Consider the following 22037-nt stretch of genomic DNA (forward strand, 5'->3'; position numbering starts at 1 on the left):
CCACAAGATGATCAATTGGATTCTTTCTTCAACAACAGTTTCAACATGGGAAGCCTTTTGTAAGCAACCCATCGAAGATTCAGCATTCCCTCCTTTCCAAAATGTTGCCACTGGGTTCTATATCATGTAGTCTCATTCAAAATGTTGCCATAGCACCTATATAACAAGTCCGCCAAAAGTGATATTGCTTGACGAAATATGTTCCAACAAGTGAAAACACACTGAGCCAATACAGGTAATAAAGCAGCCATTGATTGACTAGTAACCGATGAAATGTTTCAACATCTCAAGGCTTTAACCAGCTGCGAAACATGCCAACAGAACCTCAAAATCATGCAATGACCAGCTTCAAGATTACAAGCCGCATCAGCAATTTCGGATACAAGTGGTGGTTGCTGTCCAGATATTTCAATTTGCAGCTGAGATGGGTCAATTTCAGATGGATAAACTGCACTGTTAATAAGAACAATAATATCAGTATGCTTCTCCAACTACTATATAATCCAAAAGGCATGCTTGCACATCTCCAGGAAGGGTTAGCAATTGCGCAGTCTCTGGTTAGGTTAACTCCATTGGACCTTGTTAGTTTTTACCAAGTTAACCTAAGCCTGACTCAATTGTTTGAACATCCAACCTAAAAGTAGATACAGTATGCGTAGGAAAATGTTTAAAAGAGGGACTAGTATAACAAAAAGAAGCACATGACCTTACATTTGTTACAAATGAAAAGTTAATGTTGAAGTTTGGACATTTTTTCACATCCATGCCTAAACAAGTAACTAGGCCCATGAAATAGGGCCACAAGTGCACATGAACCACAAAGAGCATCTCCACATGTCTGTAAACAAAAACAAACAGGCTGAATTTGCTTTCTGATAACATGTTACAGCTAAGGCCAGTTCATGACTAGTCAAAGTTAAGAAGTATTTCCCTAACTTATAAAACTAGGATCATCTAAGCCCACAACATTAGTGGCATTAATCTTCCACAATAACACCTTTCACTCTCGGACAATTAGGCTGCTCTCAACTCTCCCTCAATTCATCATCTTAAATTACCACCATATTGAAACAAGATGATGAGAAAATAAAATTTCCTTTGACTAGATTTCCTATTAAAAAATTTGTTTATTGGAAAAAAAACCTTTTGACAAGTTTTCTTGTACTTGTGTTACAGAAAATTTTGACAGGAAAATCTTAACCAATTTTTAAATTTTTTATTGGAAAACATTCCCTTTGATAGGTTTTCATGCTTGTGCCGCTATAGGAAACAACAACAAAATTAATTGCAATGTTTGTGCCCACACAAGAAAATGTTCTATACAAAAAAAGGTGGAGGAAAAAAAAGTGGCAGAACAATTTTAATGCTTAGCTTATTTACCCATGATTTAGGAGACACATTTTCCTATCCAATTTAACATTTTGAAAGGCAAGAGGTAGAAAATTTTTCCATCTCCAAAAACCAACACAAACACAAGAAAATTTCAGAAATTTTGGTCAAACAATTTCCACAAGTTATTTTTGCTTATGGTATCCTGTTGGCACAGACATACCCTAAATAGTACAGGGCTGAACCAACATGGATTAAACTGAATTACTAGAACCCAAAAAGCAAATTGCTTTTACTAAACCACCTGAACCAACCAAAATAAGCATGAACATACATATACACACATACACTATTATACATATATATACAACATGCATAAATATATTTGCATTTACTTATTAAGTGTTCAGATTAGGATTTCTGCAACTAAATTTGTTAAATAAACAAACTTCAACACCATAAAAAAAGAATAAACAGTAGCCTCTTCATCCCTCTCATACTACAAATTTTTAGGCTCTATTATAAGAAAAAATTTCAAATATGCCCTCCTTAAATTTTGTATTTCTAAAGGCAGTTCCTTAGATGCCATATTTTCAAATTAGCTAAACTCCAAACATGGATAGGCATGGCATTTCGACATCCCTATCAGACTGCCCAGAACCCAAAATGTAATGGACATTATGGGTTACATTATGCAGGCCATATCATTTCATTTAGCATGGGGATGTAACATAATTTTCCCCCTCCAAATCTGAGGTATTGGGCATTGCATGTTACATAACGTCAATAAGCCCACTCCTGATTCCAAATACAGTCAAGAATACCCTGGAAGAGTTGTTAATTTAAGGGGCAGAGTAGTCTTTTACTTCAATCAGCATAAATTTTCCAACATAAATTATTTTTCTATTAAAGCAGGGCCAACCTCTCCCTATTGGAGAGGAAGCTCCACAACATCACTTTCTTTCCGAGCACAAAAGGAAAGAAGAAGAAAAGATAACAAGGTATACCATAACACATATCAGCAAAAACTAACTCAATAGCAAGGAATTACTGTAACCACAAGTTTTTCTTAGCGGCTAAGGACTGTAAATTTCATCAAAAGAATCGTGTGTTTCTAGAAAGAGAATATTTCGCTTCAATATCTCAGAGAAGATCTCTGGTCATGTCCATGAGATAATCATACCCAGTTTCAATTTCACAAGATGGATTCTGTCACAGAGATACAAAGGAATTGAACCTTGTGGAAATCAAAGAAGAATACAAACAAATAAAAAATACAAATAAAACTATTGAAGACAATACTTAATAACAAGTCATAGTCAGAATATTAAAACTTACCGCACGAGGTCAGTCATGTCAAGAATCACCTTCACCTTCCTGCCAGTTCCAAAGTCAACAAAGCAGAGATGCAATTGGAGCAGATCAGCTGCACGGAGCCTAATGTCATTTTTTTAAAAAAAGGAATTCCATAACCACTTCCAACTATTTATAAACATAAATGTTGCTAGTCTCAATAACCAAGTGGATATGTTACTTTGGTGAAACATATCAACCAGCACAACATAAAATATTTCCATTAATGTCAATGTCAAAAGAAGAAAAGTTATGCTCTAAGATTCCCCTCATATGCAAAATGCAAGTTGAAAATGTAATCTAGACATACTCCAATGAACTTTTTAGGTTGAAACAAAAACCAAAAAAATAATAAAAAATTATTAAAGGAGGAGAGATGAAACAGGCCACAATATCTTAATATACACCACTTTATCGATTCTGCAAAATATCCAGCAAATGTATCTTAATTCGCCATGAAAACCTGAAGAAAGAAGAGAAAAGATCTAACTTACCACATGGAGAGTGGAAACTAACATGTGCAAGATTTGAAATTTCCATTTGTGCTTGCCGTACTTCCATGACCACATCCAGTAAATTACCCAAAAGGAAGCTAGTTATCTTCATAAAAATTTGCAACATAACAGATCAGCTACACAGGACATTCGCACAACAGAAAGAACAAAATAAGCAGTATCCAATGAATGAGTAACTAGATGAGAGAGAAATAGGGGGAGAGTAGACCCTCCCGAGCCTACAACTCTAGGTACAATGTCAGGTATTTAAACTTTGATGCTAAAGTGATATTGCACCACTTATCAAAATCCTTGGACTGGATTTTTAGTTCTGTACACTTATTTTGACCATGCTCAGTTACAGTTAGGAGCCCAAAATGTTCATAGTCAAGATGTTAACGTAAACACATTCTTTGATGTATTTTGTTCCCAACTTCAAAGAGATAATCCCCTGAAGTATCTTTCTCTTCTTCTTTGTTCATAGAATCTCTAAAGTGAAGCAAACAATTCGTAATTCCAATATTGAAGGATTAGGAGCACTCATAATCAAGAGAACTCTGCATTGTCAAATAAGAAATAACTGTCCACACCTGGATTGGTACTTCATATAGCCACAGATTTGAAATGACATAGCAAGCATATCTTACTGCCACAATGAAAATTTTCTAAGCAGTAATGAGCAGAATGAAAAGGAAACAGCATCCTTTCCTTCAACTAAGAGAAAAATACATCTGGATGAGATTATCAAGTCTAAAGGAAATGACTTTTTAGAAAAGAAGAAAATCGATCTCTTCATTGCCCTAGCCATTATTCATATCTGGGTACCTCCACTCCACATAACTTGTTTCAACCAAACACATCAATTTTCAGCCTCAAGAACGGTTACAACTAATAAATATAAACATACACCGATGACTTTTTACAATTAAGTTAAACTTTCAGTAGAAGAAAACAGCACAAAATATTGGAGAAGGATAGAAGGAAGGATCAGAACAACAGCTCATACCATGCAAGAGATTCAATCATAAAACAGTTATAAAGTCACAGAGGCTCCTCTAATCTTTACTTCTCCACTTATCTGAAGGATCTTAGGCAGCATTTGGAGCAAAATATTGGTTTGGGCAGCATACTCAAGCATAAGCATGCAACTGATAATTCTATGAGAACTGTCCACACAGCTTTTCCATATCAAAAGCTACAGCTTCCTTTTTCTTAAGCACAATGCACAACACACAACACACAACGCACTTACTTGAGTCTGTTTTCTGAAACTGTTGGGACCGCATTTCATGTGCCCACCCTTCTGACCAAAGACAAACTCAAACAATGTGGATGCATTCACAGTTGGGAAGCTCTGGTTGGCAATACAAAGCTCATATCAAAATTGGGAGATGTTACGAGTTTGAAGTTCCCTACATATATGCAAGATATGTACCTGTTTGATCTTTTCATCATTCCACTGATTGAACAAGAATATACTTGAAACTGAAGCAGCATTCATTGTGAACCTGTCCAGTATCAGAACTTAGAATCATACTAATGAGAAGAAAGCACATTGAGTTTCATCTCTTCCTTCTCATTTTAAGTTTCTTGAAACTTATGAAGCATTCTGAACCTAAGACTACATTTTAGTGTAGCAGTCTGACTAAGGGGTAATCTATAAAAGCATACAAAAAAAAAAAAAAAAAGCACAAAAGGAGGATCAGTCACCATACCTTTGAGACAAAAGACCTGAGTAGTTAAGAATAACAGTCTGCTGACCATCCTTCTTACATATGTCCTCCAGCTCCCACAACTGACAAGTGAGAGATCAACCCAAACACAGACCAATTGCATAAAATAGATGCCACATAAAATGTTGTATTAGAATCTCAACATGATTGGGACAGAGATTCTAAAGTTTACCCAAGGAAAATTAAAGAAGCATCAAGTAGCTCTAAATGAGCCCGATATTTGAGTTATGTAGCCCTAATTTAAAAAGTATAGTTAACAACTTAAAAACATTTCAGTCCACTTCGGCATTCTGTATAAAACTTTGTTGTACTTGTTTTATATTTTAACTAAGTTTTAATTTCTGAGTACATTGAGGCTGAAAAGGTAATTTTTTTGTCATACTTTAGTAAATGCTTTTACTGTGGAAGGGACTCATTAGTGGTTATTTCATGGCTATTGGGCTCATCTATCTCTGCAGTGCCTGGTGTCTCAGAGATATCTATGATGAAATTATTATCTTGTCAACAGGAAAGGATGTTTCTTCGAATCATGCGCTGTGGTCAGCCAATCATCTTGCTGATGGATTTACTAACTTTGGTGTTTCAATAGCATGTATTTTTGTTGAGGATCCATTTCACCCTTGGGCTTGAGGGCTTCCCTTTCCCCTGCATAATTTTGTCAGCAGCATTTTTCCCTTAATGAATTATGCTCCATTTTCAAAAAAGAAAAGAAAAAAAAATTTGTGATGGGTCTTCATAGATTAAGGCTTTGTCTTGGTTTAGTCAAGTTGGGTTTATTTGGATTACAATAAACAACAAGAAATGAAGGAAAAATAAAGATAGAAGAGAAGAAGAAGAAGAATGAGGGAAGAGATTTTGAAAAGAGCAGCAGGAAGAGCTGAGTGATTACTCTCAAAAACTTCTTATTCACTTAGTGAAAAAATGATGAAAGGACAAAAATACCTCTATTCATAACTAACTCTATAAAACTCCGATTTAGATACAAATTGAAACATAGGCATATGACATGTAAACTACCCTGATCGTACATTATGACACTTATCTGACATGGAAAAATGACCAAAATACCCCTGCATATGTAATTTAATAGATTAGTTGGCCTTTTCATGGTTTAATCTTGACTTCTACTTTCAAATCATTATGATATTCTAACATGCAAGCCTTACAAATCTTACATGACACAAGGATAAATAAAAATTTCAGAGACTATCATATGACCTTGGTTGGAAAGTACACTTGGATGCGATATCCCACATCAAGGTGTGAAGCTCACCATTATCTACTTGGCTTCTTTAATTGTAATCTTCTAATCCACTCTCTATTTTTTTGTTTTGGAAAAGCAAGAATAATTTTAAATTTTACTCTCTCTATGTTAACTACGCTTCCTTCATCTAAACTCACGTTATAAATTGGTCCCCTTAAAAAATTGAAGCATATTATTGTGGCAAACTATGTGTTATAACTATAAGATGCTTAAGGTGTTTCTCTTTCATCTCTCTTTCTACACACTCTAAATTTTAAGTGTTTCTCTTTCATCTCTTTCTAGAATTAACTTTTCTAACTATTAAGGATCTCTTTTTCCTATTTTACACATCATGTGTGCCTTCAAACTTCCCTTCCTTGGTTTTAGTTGTCAAATACAAATTCAGGAGAGTCTTTAATTTGTAAACTATTACCTGTTTTGTACGACTTTAACTTCTAAATCCTCATCAAATCAAAGCCTAAATTATTGTATGATAATATCAATGACCCTTTTGAGAGAAAGTATGGCATACCATTAGGTACTTTTTTTCCTTCTAGAGTCCTGATTTTTTTTGGGAGGGTGAAAATATTCCAGAATCAAGAGGCTATTGAGATTACTTATTTTCTTATTTAAACCTTAGAACATTGTTATTACCATCTTATGCCCATAATTTTGATTAATCCCTTTCTTGGGCCATCCAAATTTTTAAATAAAATATACTGTCTCAAGAATAAATATAATTAAAACAAAAAAGTAACAAATTTAACTAGACTGTCCCACAATGATTGCTTCAACCCTCCACTGAAAATTATACATTGTCCACCAAACTTTGGCAAGATAGTAAAATAAGTATTCTGGGATCCTACTTCACTGTTCAGGAATATCACATAAAGAAAAGGAACAACTTGATGATCAAATGTACCTGCAAATATTTCAAGACATCTCTGTGATAAGTGTGCTTTTGCACAAAATCTGTGACTAACGAGATGATCTCTTCATTATCTATACTCCCATTTATATTGCAAGAAACATGAAAGGACGCAACCTTCCTCTTTATACTCTCATCCAGCAATGCCAGCTCCTGCTTCATTACAGTCACCCTCTGATGTGCTTCCTGGAGAACAAAAAACAATTAACAGGACCAGTGCACATGTTAATACCATATAAGACCGCTTCATCAAAGAGATTCATTAGACAAATAGAACAATCATATAAAAGAATTATAGTTCAATCAGAAGTTTTAGTCTATTTGTTGTAGGTAGTTTCGCATCAACTAATTAGTAGATAGAAGACAAGAGTATCATTTGTTTTCCACTTAGACTGTCAAAGTATACAACTCTAGGAATCCTAATTTATTTTACCGTTTACAAGTGACTTAATGCTCTTTCTTGTTTTTTTTTTTTTTTTGGGTGTGCACTTTCTTGTACTGAAACTTTTACTAATGAACAAGCTATTTGATGATGTCTACAGGTTATCTCAAAACCAACCAGGCACCTTTCTTTCCTTTTCTCTCACTTCCTTCCTTTTTCTCGTGCATTTTTATTTTGCAATTAATAACTAACTACCTGATTTTCACTATCACTTTCGGCCGAAACTGATGTAAGCCATGTCACCCTAGTTTGAGAATCTCCAGTACCACCTCTTTGATGTTGCAAGAAGTGATCTTTTAAGGCATGACATTCTTGAAATTCGGAGTGCAATTGTTGATAGCTTTTCTGCAAAGCACCAAAGCCTCAGTAGCTGAAGGTTACAGAAACAGAACTAGATAATGGAATGGGTGATAAATACATATTGCCCATCAGGCAATTGCACACCAGGTTTTAGGAGACCAATAGAGGCCTACATGACTTCATATCGGCCAGTATTGGAATTTCAGGTACTTGATACAGTGCCAGATACCGATATGATGAACCTTGGGTGAGAAGGAAAAGAAGATTACATGCAATCTGTCTCGTTGCAATTTAAGTAGGCAATGCTTAGCCTGTTCATGCATGAGCTTATGTAGCAACCATCTTGCTTCTATTGCTCTGAAAGATAAAATAAAACAAATACCATGTTAACAACAAAAACCAATGAGTAACTTCTGAATATGAAGCTAAGTTTTTTATCTTTCCTAAAACAGCCTCTACAGTTAAATATTGTGGGCAATTACAGCTTTGCAATAAATGAGTTCTTTCTGAAAAGTTAAAAAGTATGATATTTACCCTTATCTTTTTTTTCCCTGACAATAATGAGATTGCATAAAAGGAGAAAGAAAGAGATTATAAGAGAGGAGGCAACGTCAATAAAGACCACTAACAAAAAGATCACCCACAAAACTGCCAAAAAAAAAAACAAAAACAAAAACAAAACTATAAAAATGAAAAACCAAAACAAGAAATAAAAAAATCAGCCAGTATCAAATGGATAAGTGGAGCTATCCACAACCCAAGAAAGAGAAACACCCATCTGAGCAAGTATAGTTTCAGTAAACACAAAGTATATTTAAGGCAGAGGAGGACCTAACTCTTCCCTTTCTTTCTTGAAGAGTAGACAGGAGGGCCCACTTCCCCCTCTCCTGAGAGGGGGAGGGCCTCTCACCTGCCATGGAGAGAGGAGGGACGAATCCTCTTCCAAGCAGCAAGGCCAAAATTGTGGATCTCAACCTCATCTTGTTTCTGCACAAAGGGAGGCTTTTCATTCCTCATAACTAAGAGAGCTAAAAGGAGGGAGGCCTTTCCCTTCCTCTAGAAAGAAACCTCACATGCACTCGTGGCTCTCATTTTTAGGAGAAGAAGTTTTGGGAGAGGAACAGAACTGAGCTTACTCTGTTTTAACAACAATCATTTTTATCAATTAATAAATAAAAAAGAAACCATACTCCTCATATCACAGATTCTATTAGATTCTGACGGCCATATTTATAAATGGCATTTTAAGTGGTTTTATTTGGAATCAAGCCAAAACTAACAGACATATTTGATCATTCAATGAACAAGGGTTGTCTTAAGGAACTAACCAAAGAAAGAAACGGAACAAAAAGAAGACGAAAATGAAAAATTAAATTTCAATGTTGGAGTCCTAAATTAAAAAATGCCATTAATTACTGGAGTAGAGAACTTTATTCCAGAAGTTCTCTACTCCAGTAATTCTGGAGGGGGACTCTGCAGTCATTCTCTCCTGGTTAGCAAGAAAAAAGACCCTCCTTGGAAGATCTGACATGTCCATGATGAAGTTCTTCACATTTTTTCAGATAAAATCATAGTCTGGCAGTACACCCACTGATCAGGTAACTCCCTAGCCAACCAGCTGGATAAACAGGATGTCTCCCGCTAACATCTTGTTTTTGTGTGTTCTTTCCCTTTATATCTATCGGGCTTTGCCCCTATCTTTGTTATTGCTTGTTTATTCAGCAATAAAAATCATCTACAATTTCAAAAGGAAAAAAAAATTCCATGATGTTCAATCATAAAAACAGCTTCAGGAAACACATGCAAAGGAACCTTATCAGAGACTGGCTTCAGAACATTACTTTTGATGTTGTACTTGATCTCCATGAGAATCCACTGCCTAGGGAACAAAAACAATTGCTCAATATCAGCCAGAAACCACTTACATAGACTTAAATGAAACCACTTAATGTGTAAAATTCCAACAAGACTCCCTTAGAAAAAAAGACCTGAACAAGCATTTAGTAAGCTGACCTGGGACTTGATCTCATCATGAAACTTCTCATATTTTTTAACTTCTTCCAAAAGAGATAGCCTGTCTTGCAGCTTGCTAAGCTGTACTCAACAACTACGAAGTGCATATCAATATAAAACAACTACTACAATGTAGCAACAAATTCCATGTCATTATCCTTTTTCTAACTGCAATATATGCAAAGAGATGTAATATTGCTGAACTTGGAGAGAGAAATAAATATACCTCTTTTGGATTAAGAAAATCAACTGATGTTGGTAGAAATTTTTTTGCAGTCATCGGAATCCTTGAGCAAACCTGTTATTTATTATTTGTCAAAGTTTGATCCTAGGCATTGAAGTTTACAAGCATCCATGCTGCAGCAAAATGGCTGAAAGAAACAGAAAATGAGCTTACATCTTTCCAATGGTCAAGTAATTGTTCACGGTTGACTTTGCCCACCTCACAATGGTTTACAGTGCTGAGTTCAGAAGCAGATTCTATGAATCTATGCTCCAATTGGGGTGATGTCTTCCATCTCTTTTGGCCACTGTTCTGCCCATCCACAGAGTGTAATTCACTCGGAGCCCAATCTTCACTAACTTTACTTCCAGAGCTGTCAACATTGTATATAGAAAATGATCTTTTGTAACTTTGGAGACTTCGCTGGGTGTTATTTGAATCATGCACCCTCAAAACTCCAATTGCTTTAGGGGAAAGTAGAGCCTTTAAATGAACAGCATTGGGACTATCTTTCTCCGTTATATGATAGGTATCTTTTCCACGAGTATGTTGCATATTGTTAATGACCTCATCTGGCTGCAATGAGGTTGATGTCATTCCCAAGGTAATTGCTGAAGAATCTATAAAAGAAGCATGTAACCCCCTTTTATGCAAGTGACTCCTTCCAGGCATGGCCAAGCCTATCTTCGCATCAATCGTCCTCTCGTAGCATCCAGAATGCAAGTCAATGGTAACTCCACAGTCCAAAGGAGTTTGGTAGCCCCCTGAACTTTCAGGCTTTTGTTGCAAGCCATGAAGCAAAGCCTGATCAGCTTCAGCTAAGGATTTGGACAACTGCTGTATACTTTTTTTGCACAAAGCACTTGACAGGGGGTAACTTGCAGTTCCGGGAGTCAAGGGTGTTGTATGACATTCAATTTTCACAACATCTTGTCTGTGAACCCTTGGGCTTGCATGCAGATCATCTAGTTGATCAGTTTGATTCAAAGTCCTGAATGGGGTTGGGGTTGTCTGTGTAGGTAACGAATAAGGAAGAGAAGTCAAAGGAAGCTTTTTACTAGATTCAGTGTCCTTTAATGTTTGCATGAGACTATTGTTTTCCGAATCAGACACTTGATGTATTGAAGAGGGCTCCACTATCAACCTCCCATTCTCTGTACTGCAGAGAGCACCAGTATTTATTGTGCTTGTGGTTTCATCCAACACAGATCCAGTTCCTCCACAATGTTCAATTTCAACTTCAAGGTTTATGTTTCTATCAGCATTATCAGATGCATCATTCCCTCCTAGACTAGTAACAGAAACAGCTTGTTTTAATTTTAGATTTGCGGCATGGTTTTCCAAGAAGTCCTGGGAAGAAGAAGTTTTTTTAGCAGAACCAGGAAATGATGCTTTTGCACTGCCAACTTCAATCTCTTGTGTTTCAGAAACCTCGAAATTTAAGAATTTCTTCCTCATGGAAGATAAGCTATCACCGTACTTTGTGTCTTCCTTGTTCAAAGAAGAGAAATGCTGCTTTGTTGGAGGACTAGAAACACAATCATTTAGGGATAAAACAGCACTATCATGAAATAGCTGTCTCCCCTTAGCACGCAAAGACGACACAGATAATGGACTTCCACAGCCTAGTTCAACAGCAAACTTGGGAGCATATCTTCCATCCTTCAGAGATGCTGAAGATCTTTCAAGATTAGTTGCAATATGAAGGGTAGGAGTTCTTGGAAGAGGTAAAGGAGAAGATTGCAAAAGGTAATTATTATTTTCAGTTCCATTTTGGACATGATTTAGAAGCCCATCAAGTGATCGATCTTTTTTCAGAGGTGAAAGGGTGATATCCCTATTAACAGCTCCCAACTGCGCTTGCAGCAGATGGGCATTGTTGTTTGACTCATTCTCTTGGAAAGAAGGTGCAGCCTGCAAAAGAATATGACAAACCTTTTAAGTAAAAAAAATTGGGAAACATATTAACTGGAAGGAGGTACTGATGAAAAATCCTACAATTTCTCAGTGTTGCAAGTGTTAATTGCTAGTTTTAGCATCATATATTTTTTGTAAAACAAATGAATTCACAAGAACATAGACCACATGACATAAAACTCTTGCAATAGAACAAATATAGAATAATGCATGGTTTTCCACACTTATTTTGTCAAAATGAGTAAATTTTCACAGAACTCCCTACTAGAAACAGTTAGGCAGAACATGAAAGCAAAACATCAAAAGAAAATAGAGTGATGCAGGATTTTCCACACTTATTTTCTTAAAATAAGAAAATCTCCACAAAGCACCCTAGCAGGCTTCACTAATTCATTAGAAATTACAATGTAGCTTGTCCACCACAAATCTAGGCATAAGGGAGTTTACACTTGCACCAGAAAAAGAGAAGCTTAAAAAAAAAAATTGCCAACAATTTAGTCATCTAATGAACACAGGAACAGGATGAAACAGAAACCCCAAGTTCTATCCAATATCAAGAGGGTGGTTGTCACACCAAATAAAAACCACACATCAAAAAAATTTATTTTTATTCCAGGGAATGGAGTTTTTTAGAAGTTCATGCAGTGATATGTTGCCATCTGTCCATAAGGTTGTTAGCAAGTTAAAGAGTTTCCAAAGTAAGTAATGGTTTACATTAAACTACAATAGGATAAAACAAAAACAAAATAAGTGAAGTGATGTAAGTAGTGAAGAAACCTGTATATGCAAAAATTTAAAGAAAAATCTACGAAAGAGTTAGTGGCAATGATGATGATGACAAAAATGATCTTATAAGAACAAAACAACTTGAAAAAGGCAGGAATTTGCATACGCTTCTTGATTTTATTTCATACAAAAATACATCCCAAAGATGCCAAACTCAACCCAAAACTAAAACTGGCAATTGAATCCCAATCCATCTACACCCCCAACTCTATTTATCACAGTAAATCTAGACACACTATAAATCAGTCTGCACAAAATTAAAACACAAAAATGCTACAAATAAATCAGTGAGAGTGCCTAACTAAGAAAATTAGATGCCATCCAAGGTAAGTTGTTTTGGGCTTATGTTCCAAAGATCAGAAAGAAAAATTAATTGAGAAATTTGTCACCTCAAAGGATTCACTATGCATATGATCCCGGTGTACACCATTGGCATCAGCAGGTACAGTCACTTTTATAATGGGTGTACAGTTACCATAGTTACTGTGACCTTCACCACTGGGCATTCTTGCACTCGAATTGTCATCAAATGGCTGAGTGTTTTTCATGTTTCCTGAATCTTTGGAGGAAACTGTTGAATGGTCTTTATTCAAGGAACAAGAAGGCTGCAACTCAGACACACTTTCAGCTAACAATGCTTCCAACTCAGGCGATATTTTCCCATAATCATATCTATTGGAGTCTGTAACCATAAGGCTCATTTCACTATATTCATCACAATTACTGGACTTTCCGGCAGAAGAAGAGCGGGTTACCAGCTTTTTTCCTGTCAAAACCTTTAGAATCCCAGGAGTGGTCGGTCGAGATTCTCCAGTTGGTGTCTCTTTATCCAACTCTAAAGGCAGCTTGGTTGGTGTGAGGAAATGTTGTGAGGGGCTGAATCGGTCACTTGACTTCACGAGATTACGAAAATGCAATGAAAAGGCAGTGGAATCGAGAGTAACATCTTGTTGATTGCCTGAATCAGCAGACTCAGTTGACAACCGCCCAGACCTTATAAATTTTGTTGATACAGGTCCAAAAAAACTCTCTTCTGCAAAACCACAAACTGCACTTGTAACATATGCAAAACCAATGAGCTTCTCACTTGTAGAAACATTGTTTTCTCCCCTCTTTTGACGGCTAAATGTCAAATAAGAAAAGGTATCTCAATGACGATCCTATAAAAGCAGAGATAATAGCATAGAAAGAAGAGTACGCTATATACAGTCCAATAGTACGACAAACATATGATCTCGGAGTAAGCAACTTGCGACTACCCTCACAAGACCTCCGCATAATAAGAAAAGTCAGAGCAAGCTAAAGATTGTTTATGTACCGTCATTTGATGTCAAAGAACCAGCGACGCTTCCAGGAGAGGAAAAATCCATATTTTGCACAAACAACGCTTGACCATCTTCTTCTTCTTCCGCTTCTCCATCATCCTCCCGGCGTGATGAAACTTTAGAATCATCACGTCCTCCAATATCTGTTTGAAACCCTACTGAACCATCGAGTTTCTCTGACTCAGAAAGTTCGGCAGCTGATTTCTGATCTGGCGGAGTCTCGAAATCTTCATCACGATCAAAGACGAGAACGGAAGTGATATCTGCGAAGCTGACGCGCCTCGATCGTTTCCTCTGCAGCGCAAACGTTTCCTCCTCAGGTTCAGTAGTGTTCCCAAGCTCGTCTGGATCTCTTGGATCCATTGGGACAAAGACCACTGTAAAAAATCACAAGTTATAGTAGGTTTTGGATCATAGTTTGAACGAATTTCCAGTCCGTAGGTATGAATTACTAGGATTTAAGAAAACTTGGATCTGTTTCTCGGATTGCCAACATTTGAACGGAAATATGTGAAGCTCAAGTGCGGGAAAGGTTATGGCGGTTCAAATAAAGGAAACAGATAGAATGACGAAAATACCCTGAGCAGCCAACGTCGTATTTTCACTAATGAAAATGACCTAAAACCCAGCAAAAAATCATTTCTTAAAGCTAGAATTCGTTCTATCTCTTTCGTTTTTGCTCACTTTACCCTCTCGCATTTGAATATTATAAAATTATATATTTATTTAATATTATATATTTTTATATTATTTAAATTAAAAATATTAAATTTATTTCTTAATTATATTTATATTTTATATAATTTAATTTTATCTTAGTTTATTAATGGAATAATTAAATAAAATTATCTTATAAAAATTAGTTTTATATCATAAAATATCCTTTTTATTTTCTATAAAGTCATGATTTTATTGTTATATTTGATTTCTATTTTAAGAGTGAGAATTTAGATATTACAAAAGCAATAATTTGATTAAGTATTTAAAAAAATAAAAATACTTATTTATTTAATTATTTTGTTTTTAAAATATATTTATTGAAGTGAAAACAGAAAAACGAATTTAATCATGGACGATCGATATATAACAAACCCACCAAGCGCCCATTCTTCTTCCTCTGTTTTTGTGTTTCAATATTAACGCGGTAACGGTATTGATGACAATACAAGAAGTCGAATTGCTTCAGTGTCTTCCCTGCGGTCTTGTCTGAGCCAGAAAATACATATACCCTCTCTATCTGCGTCTCTGTCTCTTCTCTCTTTCGCTCTCTTGTCATGCAGAAAACTGCGCAGGCATGGTTCATGGGGGGGCCGAGCGGGACCGATCAACAGAAATCCTCCTCTCTTCTCGCCGATTGGAACTCGTATGCGGCGTCAAGATCTGTGGATGAAGCTGGATCTTCCGGCCTAGGGTTTGATATTGAAGCTGCTGTGAGGACCGCCAATGATAAAGTCGCTGGAACTTTCAGTGTGTAAGCACGCCCGGAGCTTTTGGGTGTCCTCTGCTTCTTTTCAAACTTTATATTTATGGAATTTGATCCGTCGCTAACGGGTTGCTCCTATGTTCTCATTTTTTGTGGTTGAACATTTCCGACATTTAACAGAATTTGCTTCTTCTGAATTTTTTGTGTTTTTTATGTTTGTTCACTTTTGGAGTTGGGAACCATAGGTTGTCTTCTTAGCCCCTCCATTGTCATTGTTGGAGCCAAGAGATTTTTAATTGGCGATATTTATGCCTTTCTTTTAGTTCACTAGCGAGGCTTTATAAATTTATGTGAGTTGATCCATCAATCATGAATCTTTACATTTGAATTCGGTTTTGAAATTCTTCGGACCCATACTTTTTGGAAGTTTGGCTTCTACTGCCTTTACTAATCATGCCTGCGTTTTTTGTGGAGATCGGAATCTTTGACAGGCTGGGTCATTTTTGCCTTAAAAATTGACCATGATTCGCTGCTTGGATAAGTGCATGGTTCATTTTAGTGTTTATATATACTTCATGAGCTGCATAGTTGTTTTGGTATTCAGGATATTAATTGCTTCAAGTCTTTTAATGGACCTAAATTGGTGAGCGCATTGAGAAATACCGTATCCTTCATATGAAAAAAGATTTATAAGTATCCAGCCTTTAGGTTTTTCTTGAATTGCTCTCAAAAGGCTCAGAGTCACAGAGTTAGCAAACTTTTACTAAATCTTACAAATCTCTCGAACAAAGAGTGTTTCTTGCTGTTAGAAAGCTGACCACAAATTTGATGAATAAATGGGTTTAATTATCAATTCTTCAGCCATTGGGGTGGACGTGTTTAAGCTCAGGTTGGTCACTTGGTTCGGGATCGGGCTGAAACTTGTCATGAGCCTCAAAATTGAGCTTGAGCTTGGCTTGACATAATCTATGGGCTCAAGTTAGAGTGGTTTCTTCCTTCAGAAATTTGAGAGGTAACGATCCCCCCTCTTTCCTGTCAACTCCTCTCTTCTCCTATTGTGAGAGAGAAGGGACACAAGAAAGGGGAGTTTTCTTATTGATTTTTGGTCAGAAAACAGAGAGGAGAGGGGTCTGCCCCTTTCCCATAAAGAACTAAGACTTAATAGTGGTAGAATTAGCTGTGATAGGGCTGCAATTGTGCCTAATGGTTGAAAAGGTTTCCACAAACTTCTCACCATTGCAGTATGAATGGGAAAAAGAACCAACGCCATTGCCAACTTGTTATAAGTTCTCCTTCTCTGAAAGAAAGGAAGCATTAAATTAGCCATTATTAAATGCAAAGAGCTATCTATATCTCTGAAAACTATTAAAAAAATAAAAGAGTTACAAAGAAATGGGGCGTTGTAATGGAAAAATACTCAAGGCAGAGAATGAAATGGGACATTATGCTCCATTCTTTTTTAAAGATTGTAAATAATGAAAAGTGGCTTAAAATCAAGATACATTAAATGAAAGAGCAAATAACTTTTACCATTTTAAAACAAAAGAGCAATTATCTTTTAATTTTTCATTTTTTCTTTATATCATAAACTGATATATTTATAGTATGCATTTAAAATGAGAGTATACTTGGTATGGATGGCAGCAGGTGGGTTTCACGGGGAACATGCTCCACTAACAGCAGGGATTGGGTTGCTAAGTAACCTCTAGGGGCAGAGATGGGGTAAAGTCCAAAACACCGCTCAGGTTCCGGGTGGAGATGGTTTTTTCCATTCCTGTCCACAGGGTTTTGATATATATATATACCCTTAAAATCTCTTTGTTTGAATATTTTGAAGTTTATATATGTTTTAAATTTTATGTGATTTTATTTTTAAACAACTATATGAAGCAAAAGAAGGAAAAGATTGAAATTCAACCCTGTGGTAAGGTGGGGTGGGATCGCAAGGCAAGACAAGGTTGAAAAACCAATCCTGTCTCAGTGTGGGGCAAGGAAGGGATTGTGAGATGGGGTTGAAAGGTGAAGATGGGTTTTAAAAAACCAACCCTGTAGGATCGAGGGGAGGGGTTGAGTTACGGGGTGGGATTCGGTTTCTTAAAACCTGCCCCTTTACTATTGCTATACGCGGGATTATACCTTGTGGTGTGGTGCTCCATTCCACCAAACCCCATCCTTGTATGGGGAACATCTTCCAATCCTGAAACTTGAACCAGCTCATAGGCCATTAACCCAAGCTTAGGAAGGCTTGGGCTTTGCGCAATTTGGCTAACGAGCTTGACTCCTGGCTTGAGCTTGGATTAGAACTGAGCTAAGTTGAGCTGGAGATGACTCAGCTTAGTGCCACCACTATTTAGCCATATATTCTTACTAAAAATGAGCTGAAGTATTCTAGTTTTGGTCTGCACTATCTCAAGCTTTCCAGAATGACTATGAATTTCCAGTTAGAAGTCTTACTTACATTGGTTAGTCATGATTTGAAAAAGAAAAAAATTAGCTTAGTTAATTTCGTAAGGAAGTTGGGTTCTTTGGCTTTAGTATTCTAATAGTAGATGGTGTAGCTTACAGGATTTCTCTCTCTCTCTCTCTCTCTCTCTCTCTGAAACTCTAACATAGTATTAACAATACTTATAAATAAAAATTACACAAAAAGAAAAAAATATGGAGGCATTTAGAGATAACAGTTTCCATTAGGAGGTACATCACACGGAATTTAGTTTTAAAAAAGTTAAGAAGAGGAAAAGATGTGAGTTCTTGACAGAAATTGTGTATCAGTCAAGTGAAGTGAAGTGAGTATGTTGTCGGTAAGAAAGGTTTGCATATTTTTATGTTTTCATTTGGTATGTTTCCTCGTGCAGTAGTTTTTAGCAGTGTGATCTGGTGTACATTGGTAATTAGTTGCCTTTTAAGATTTTATATTTTATTAGGATAGGCATCTCTGCAAAGAAGGTGCATTCCTCATTTTATTCTATAGGTATGTTCTTTTATGGGTAGAGGTTTTCTTCCTCATATAATAGTTTGTAGCAGTGTGCATCAGTTGGCTTTGGGATTATTTTGCTTATTAGTGCCATAGGCATCTCTGGTTTGGACCATGAGATGCAGGCCTGCATAATATCATATAGATCTAACAGAAATTGGGGCACTTTTTCCCCCTTTTAAGGATGAAAGTGAATCACTGATAGGAATTTTGATGTAGACCTACCAGTACTACTTTGTCATCTACTTTCTTAGTCCTACTGAAATGGAGTGCTGTAACTCCTCTTCATATTTTATTGATTACCAGTGACTGATTTGGCAGAATGGTACCAAGTTATTCATTATCTAATGATATTCTATTGTATTGTTTTCTTATATGTAAGATACTTTTGTTTTGGATTCTATCTTCTTCATTGGTTATGTTCTCAAAAAAATTTACCTTTACTGTTGATCTTGGGAATGCCATTGCAAAGTGGTTTCCCTTTTTTTGCAGAGTTCCCGCTTTCCTTGTGAGCAGGGGGTTTCTGATTCTAGTATTTGATGGGTGCATATTTCTTGTCTGCAATAAAACCAGATGTTACAAAATTTCGAATGATGAAATCATTTGCCTTGTTGCAGTCGCCGTATTCTGTGGTTATCTGGTTATTCATTTATGATTCTAATGAGTCATGACTTATTGGTCTCAAGATAATTTTGGTTGACTAATTATAGCTTCCTATTGTTGTGCCATTTGCTAGGGTGTCTAAAGGAGTGAGGGACATACCTGGCAACTTCCAATCTGCCACTAGCAGTGTTCCCTCTGGAAAATCTCTGATGTATTTTGGACTGCTCTTGGCTAGTGGTGTTTTCTTCATTTTCATTGCCTTTACTATGTTCCTTCCTGTTATGGTGTTAATGCCTCAAAAATTTGCCATCTGCTTCACTCTCGGGTGCACCTTTATTATTGGTTCTTTCTTTGCTCTCAAAGGCCCAAAAAATCAGCTGTCACACATGACAACAAAGGAGGTAATTCTTTTTTTTATGAATGTTGAACTGTATTATCTTACTCTTCAATCATTCTAGACACCATATCTCTAGTTACTTGTTAGCTAGGTTAACACACTATTCTTTCTATCCATTAGGATGAATAGGAACAAGTCTTTATGAGGCTTACCATATCCTGCCGCTGTGGATTCTTTTCCTAGCTGTTTGGCCTCTGTTTGAAATCTAGCTGGAAAAATATTTAATGTTATTTAGCTCTGTTAGAAAAGAACTGGAAAAAGATTGTTGGAGTAAATAGAGGGTTTAGAGTTTCTTGCTGGTTCCTCTTATTTAACTCTTTTAGAAAGAACTGGAAAAAGAATGTCTGGAGTAAATAGAGGGTTTAGAGTTTCTTGCTGGTTTCTCTTTCATGCATGCTTTTACCATACTTGTAAAGGTAAATGATATTTTCCCATTTATTGAATGAATATTGACACGTTAAGTCTGTTACTCGTATAAATGTTTTTTCCCCCTTGACAGAGGCTTCCTTTTACGTTGGGATTTGTTGGAAGTATGGTGGGTACCATATATGTGTCTATGGTGCTTCATAGTTATATCCTCTCCGTGCTCTTTTCCGTATTACAGGTAACAAAAATCTTGCTTTGTATAACTTTTTCCCCTCTTACTCCTTTTTTTTTCCTCCCCGAGAACACTTTTGTTTTTTTCCCTCACCCACACAGATTTTCTCACCTTATCTCTTTCCTAATTAAAATGAAGTGGGTACAAATTTAGCCTATTTCTGTGTCCCAATGTCCAATTAGGTGCTTAGAAGATAGTACTTCCATTATACAATGATGAATTACTTATGTCAGTGTTTTTTGCTCTAGGTCCTTGGACTTTCTTATTATGCAATTTCTTACTTTCCTGGCGGATCAACTGGACTGAGGTTCATTACTTCATCCCTAACATCTTCAATACTGAAATGCTTTGGAAGGTGAAATTATCGCCTGGTTCTCATTCATTCATGAGGGACCTATTTTTTAGAGATCTGCAATGGATTTTTATATCATTCTGCTGACAACATTGTCCACCTTAATTTTGTATTTTTTTCTTTATCAGTGCTGGTATCTCTGGCTTAACCAGGGGCTCTTAAGAACTTCAACAACTAGTTTTTATTGTGATAGAGAAAAAACTAGTATTTTGCTGAGCAGGGGTGGTTGACTGAGAATTTGGAACAGTACATTAGAGTTTATGGCTACTAAATGAATTCCTTGGTAGCCTAAATTCTTTTGCCCTGTTAAACAGTGGACCAAAAAGGTGGTAAAAATATCTTAACCCCATCTTTTCATATTTTGTTAATATGTATGTAGATCCACAGATTTAGGATTTCCCCATCTACTACTGTTAGGGTCTGTTTGGAACCCCACGGAAAAGAAAATAAGAATCTGAATATTATTATTTCTAAAAATAATTAGTAAAAAAAAGGAAGAATTTGATCATTATCTATTCTTACTAATTATTTTTTAAAAAAATAATAATTAAAATTTTATTTTATTTTCATTCTTTTCTTTCCTAGGGATTCCAAACAGACCCTTAGGGGTGGACAGAGGTTGTGTTAAACGAGAACCTAATTCATGGGTTTAGGGTTTAGGCTTGTAAATGTGCCAGAAACGGGTGAAACCGGTGGGATCCATGAAAAATGGGATTTGATTAGAACTCTGTTAATAAATTGCCTGTCATAATGAACTTCTGGCTTTACACGTCGCCCACAGATCGAACAATCGACTTTACACACGCCGCACGTGTACTTGATTTTGGAAAGGGGTTTGGGTCCTTTCCGGCATTTTCCATTCTATTCTAGTTACATCTCAGGTTTAGTGTTTCATTTTGTCTCTTCTTTTGATGCTTCTCAGGCCATCTTCTTCCATCGCTTTATGCTTTTAATATAGGATTAAAAGAGTAAAGACAACACATGTTTGGACACTTCCATAAGACCACGTTTCAACGCATCAAACCAAGAGCCAGCGTGAATCATCTCTCTGAAAAAGGAAAAATCGAGCAAAAATCGTGAACCCACTTTTGCCACTGTTGACATATAAAATGGAAAAGAGAAAGGGGCCAGCCTGAAATGAAGGACGGGAGCTGAAGCTGAGGAGACAAGAAATGGACCTGAATGGGTTTTTCTCCGGCAAAAAAATTAGTCAACGAATCTAATTCAAAGCAATCACTATCTTAACGTTAATAAACATGAAACGGAAGTAATACGAGAGTTAGGCCATCTTTAAGCGAATCTAAACATGAACCTGGATGTAGATCAACAATTCGCAACTAAAAGAAAATAAAGAAAATGGAGATGGAGATCAGGGATGATCAAGCAATCATGGTGAGTTAGTGATCTACATTTGGAGTGAATCCTTTCTCAATTTTATACACTGAAGCATGTGCTCTAGATTTGAGCTCTTTTCCTTGTTTAATAATGTTCCTTGTGCTTCAGTGGTGCCTTTTTTCTTTTGATGACTGCTTCCTACCCTTTCCTTTCTTTCTCCCATTACTCCCTTGTTTTCGTCCCAGAACTGTGTTTTCCCAATCGGTTTT

At 36.3% G+C, this 22037-nt stretch overlaps 2 protein-coding genes across 4 annotated transcripts; one reads left to right on the forward strand and one right to left on the reverse strand.

Moving 5' to 3' along the window:
* Window positions 1-93: 93 nt before the first annotated feature.
* LOC137941682 (uncharacterized) lies at window positions 94-14581 on the reverse strand. Its single transcript, XM_068787192.1, has 15 exons — window positions 14080-14581; window positions 13151-13794; window positions 10233-11972; window positions 10062-10133; window positions 9836-9916; window positions 9664-9701; window positions 8092-8179; window positions 7718-7867; window positions 7075-7266; window positions 4892-4971; window positions 4612-4684; window positions 4429-4530; window positions 3177-3282; window positions 2668-2755; window positions 94-453 (listed from the first exon to the last, which is right to left on the reverse strand). Exons 1-15 carry the CDS (start codon window positions 14447-14449, stop codon window positions 279-281), a joined length of 3999 nt encoding a protein of 1332 aa, XP_068643293.1. The 5' UTR covers window positions 14450-14581; the 3' UTR covers window positions 94-278.
* Window positions 14582-15221: 640 nt separating this feature from the next.
* Window positions 15222-21663, forward strand: LOC137941260 (protein transport protein sft2). Of its 3 annotated transcripts, none has more exons than XM_068786589.1 (5): window positions 15222-15557; window positions 19220-19487; window positions 19983-20087; window positions 20330-20388; window positions 21356-21663. In XM_068786589.1, exons 1-5 carry the CDS (start codon window positions 15361-15363, stop codon window positions 21384-21386), a joined length of 660 nt encoding a protein of 219 aa, XP_068642690.1. In that variant the 5' UTR covers window positions 15222-15360; the 3' UTR covers window positions 21387-21663. The 3 variants fall into 3 exon arrangements, with proteins under 3 accessions (XP_068642690.1, XP_068642689.1, XP_068642688.1); XM_068786588.1 differs by having other exon boundaries at window positions 21392-21663; XM_068786587.1 differs by lacking the exon at window positions 21356-21663 and having other exon boundaries at window positions 20330-20649.
* Window positions 21664-22037: the final 374 nt, after the last annotated feature.

Source organism: Aristolochia californica, unplaced genomic scaffold (genome assembly GCF_029961685.1).
Source record: "Aristolochia californica isolate CCGP_79_NKW_82.1479 unplaced genomic scaffold, dmAriCali1.0.hap1 SCAF_9, whole genome shotgun sequence".
Lineage (NCBI taxonomy): Eukaryota > Viridiplantae > Streptophyta > Magnoliopsida > Piperales > Aristolochiaceae > Aristolochia > Aristolochia californica.

Coding starts and splice junctions, on each gene's coding strand:
- LOC137941682 (XM_068787192.1), bottom strand. CDS start 14,449: ATGGATCCAAGAGATCCAGACGAGCTTGGGAACACTACTGAACCTGAG. Junction 9,702..9,835: donor ATGATGAGATCAAGTCCCAG/GTCAGCTTACTA, acceptor TTTGTTCCCTAG/GCAGTGGATTCTCATGGAGA. Junction 3,283..4,428: donor GTTTCAGAAAACAGACTCAA/GTAAGTGCGTTG, acceptor ATTTTTATGAAG/ATAACTAGCTTCCTTTTGGG.
- LOC137941260 (XM_068786587.1), top strand. CDS start 15,361: ATGCAGAAAACTGCGCAGGCATGGTTCATGGGGGGGCCGAGCGGGACC. Junction 15,558..19,219: donor GTCGCTGGAACTTTCAGTGT/GTAAGCACGCCC, acceptor GCCATTTGCTAG/GGTGTCTAAAGGAGTGAGGG. Junction 20,088..20,329: donor TGCTCTTTTCCGTATTACAG/GTAACAAAAATC, acceptor TTTTTGCTCTAG/GTCCTTGGACTTTCTTATTA.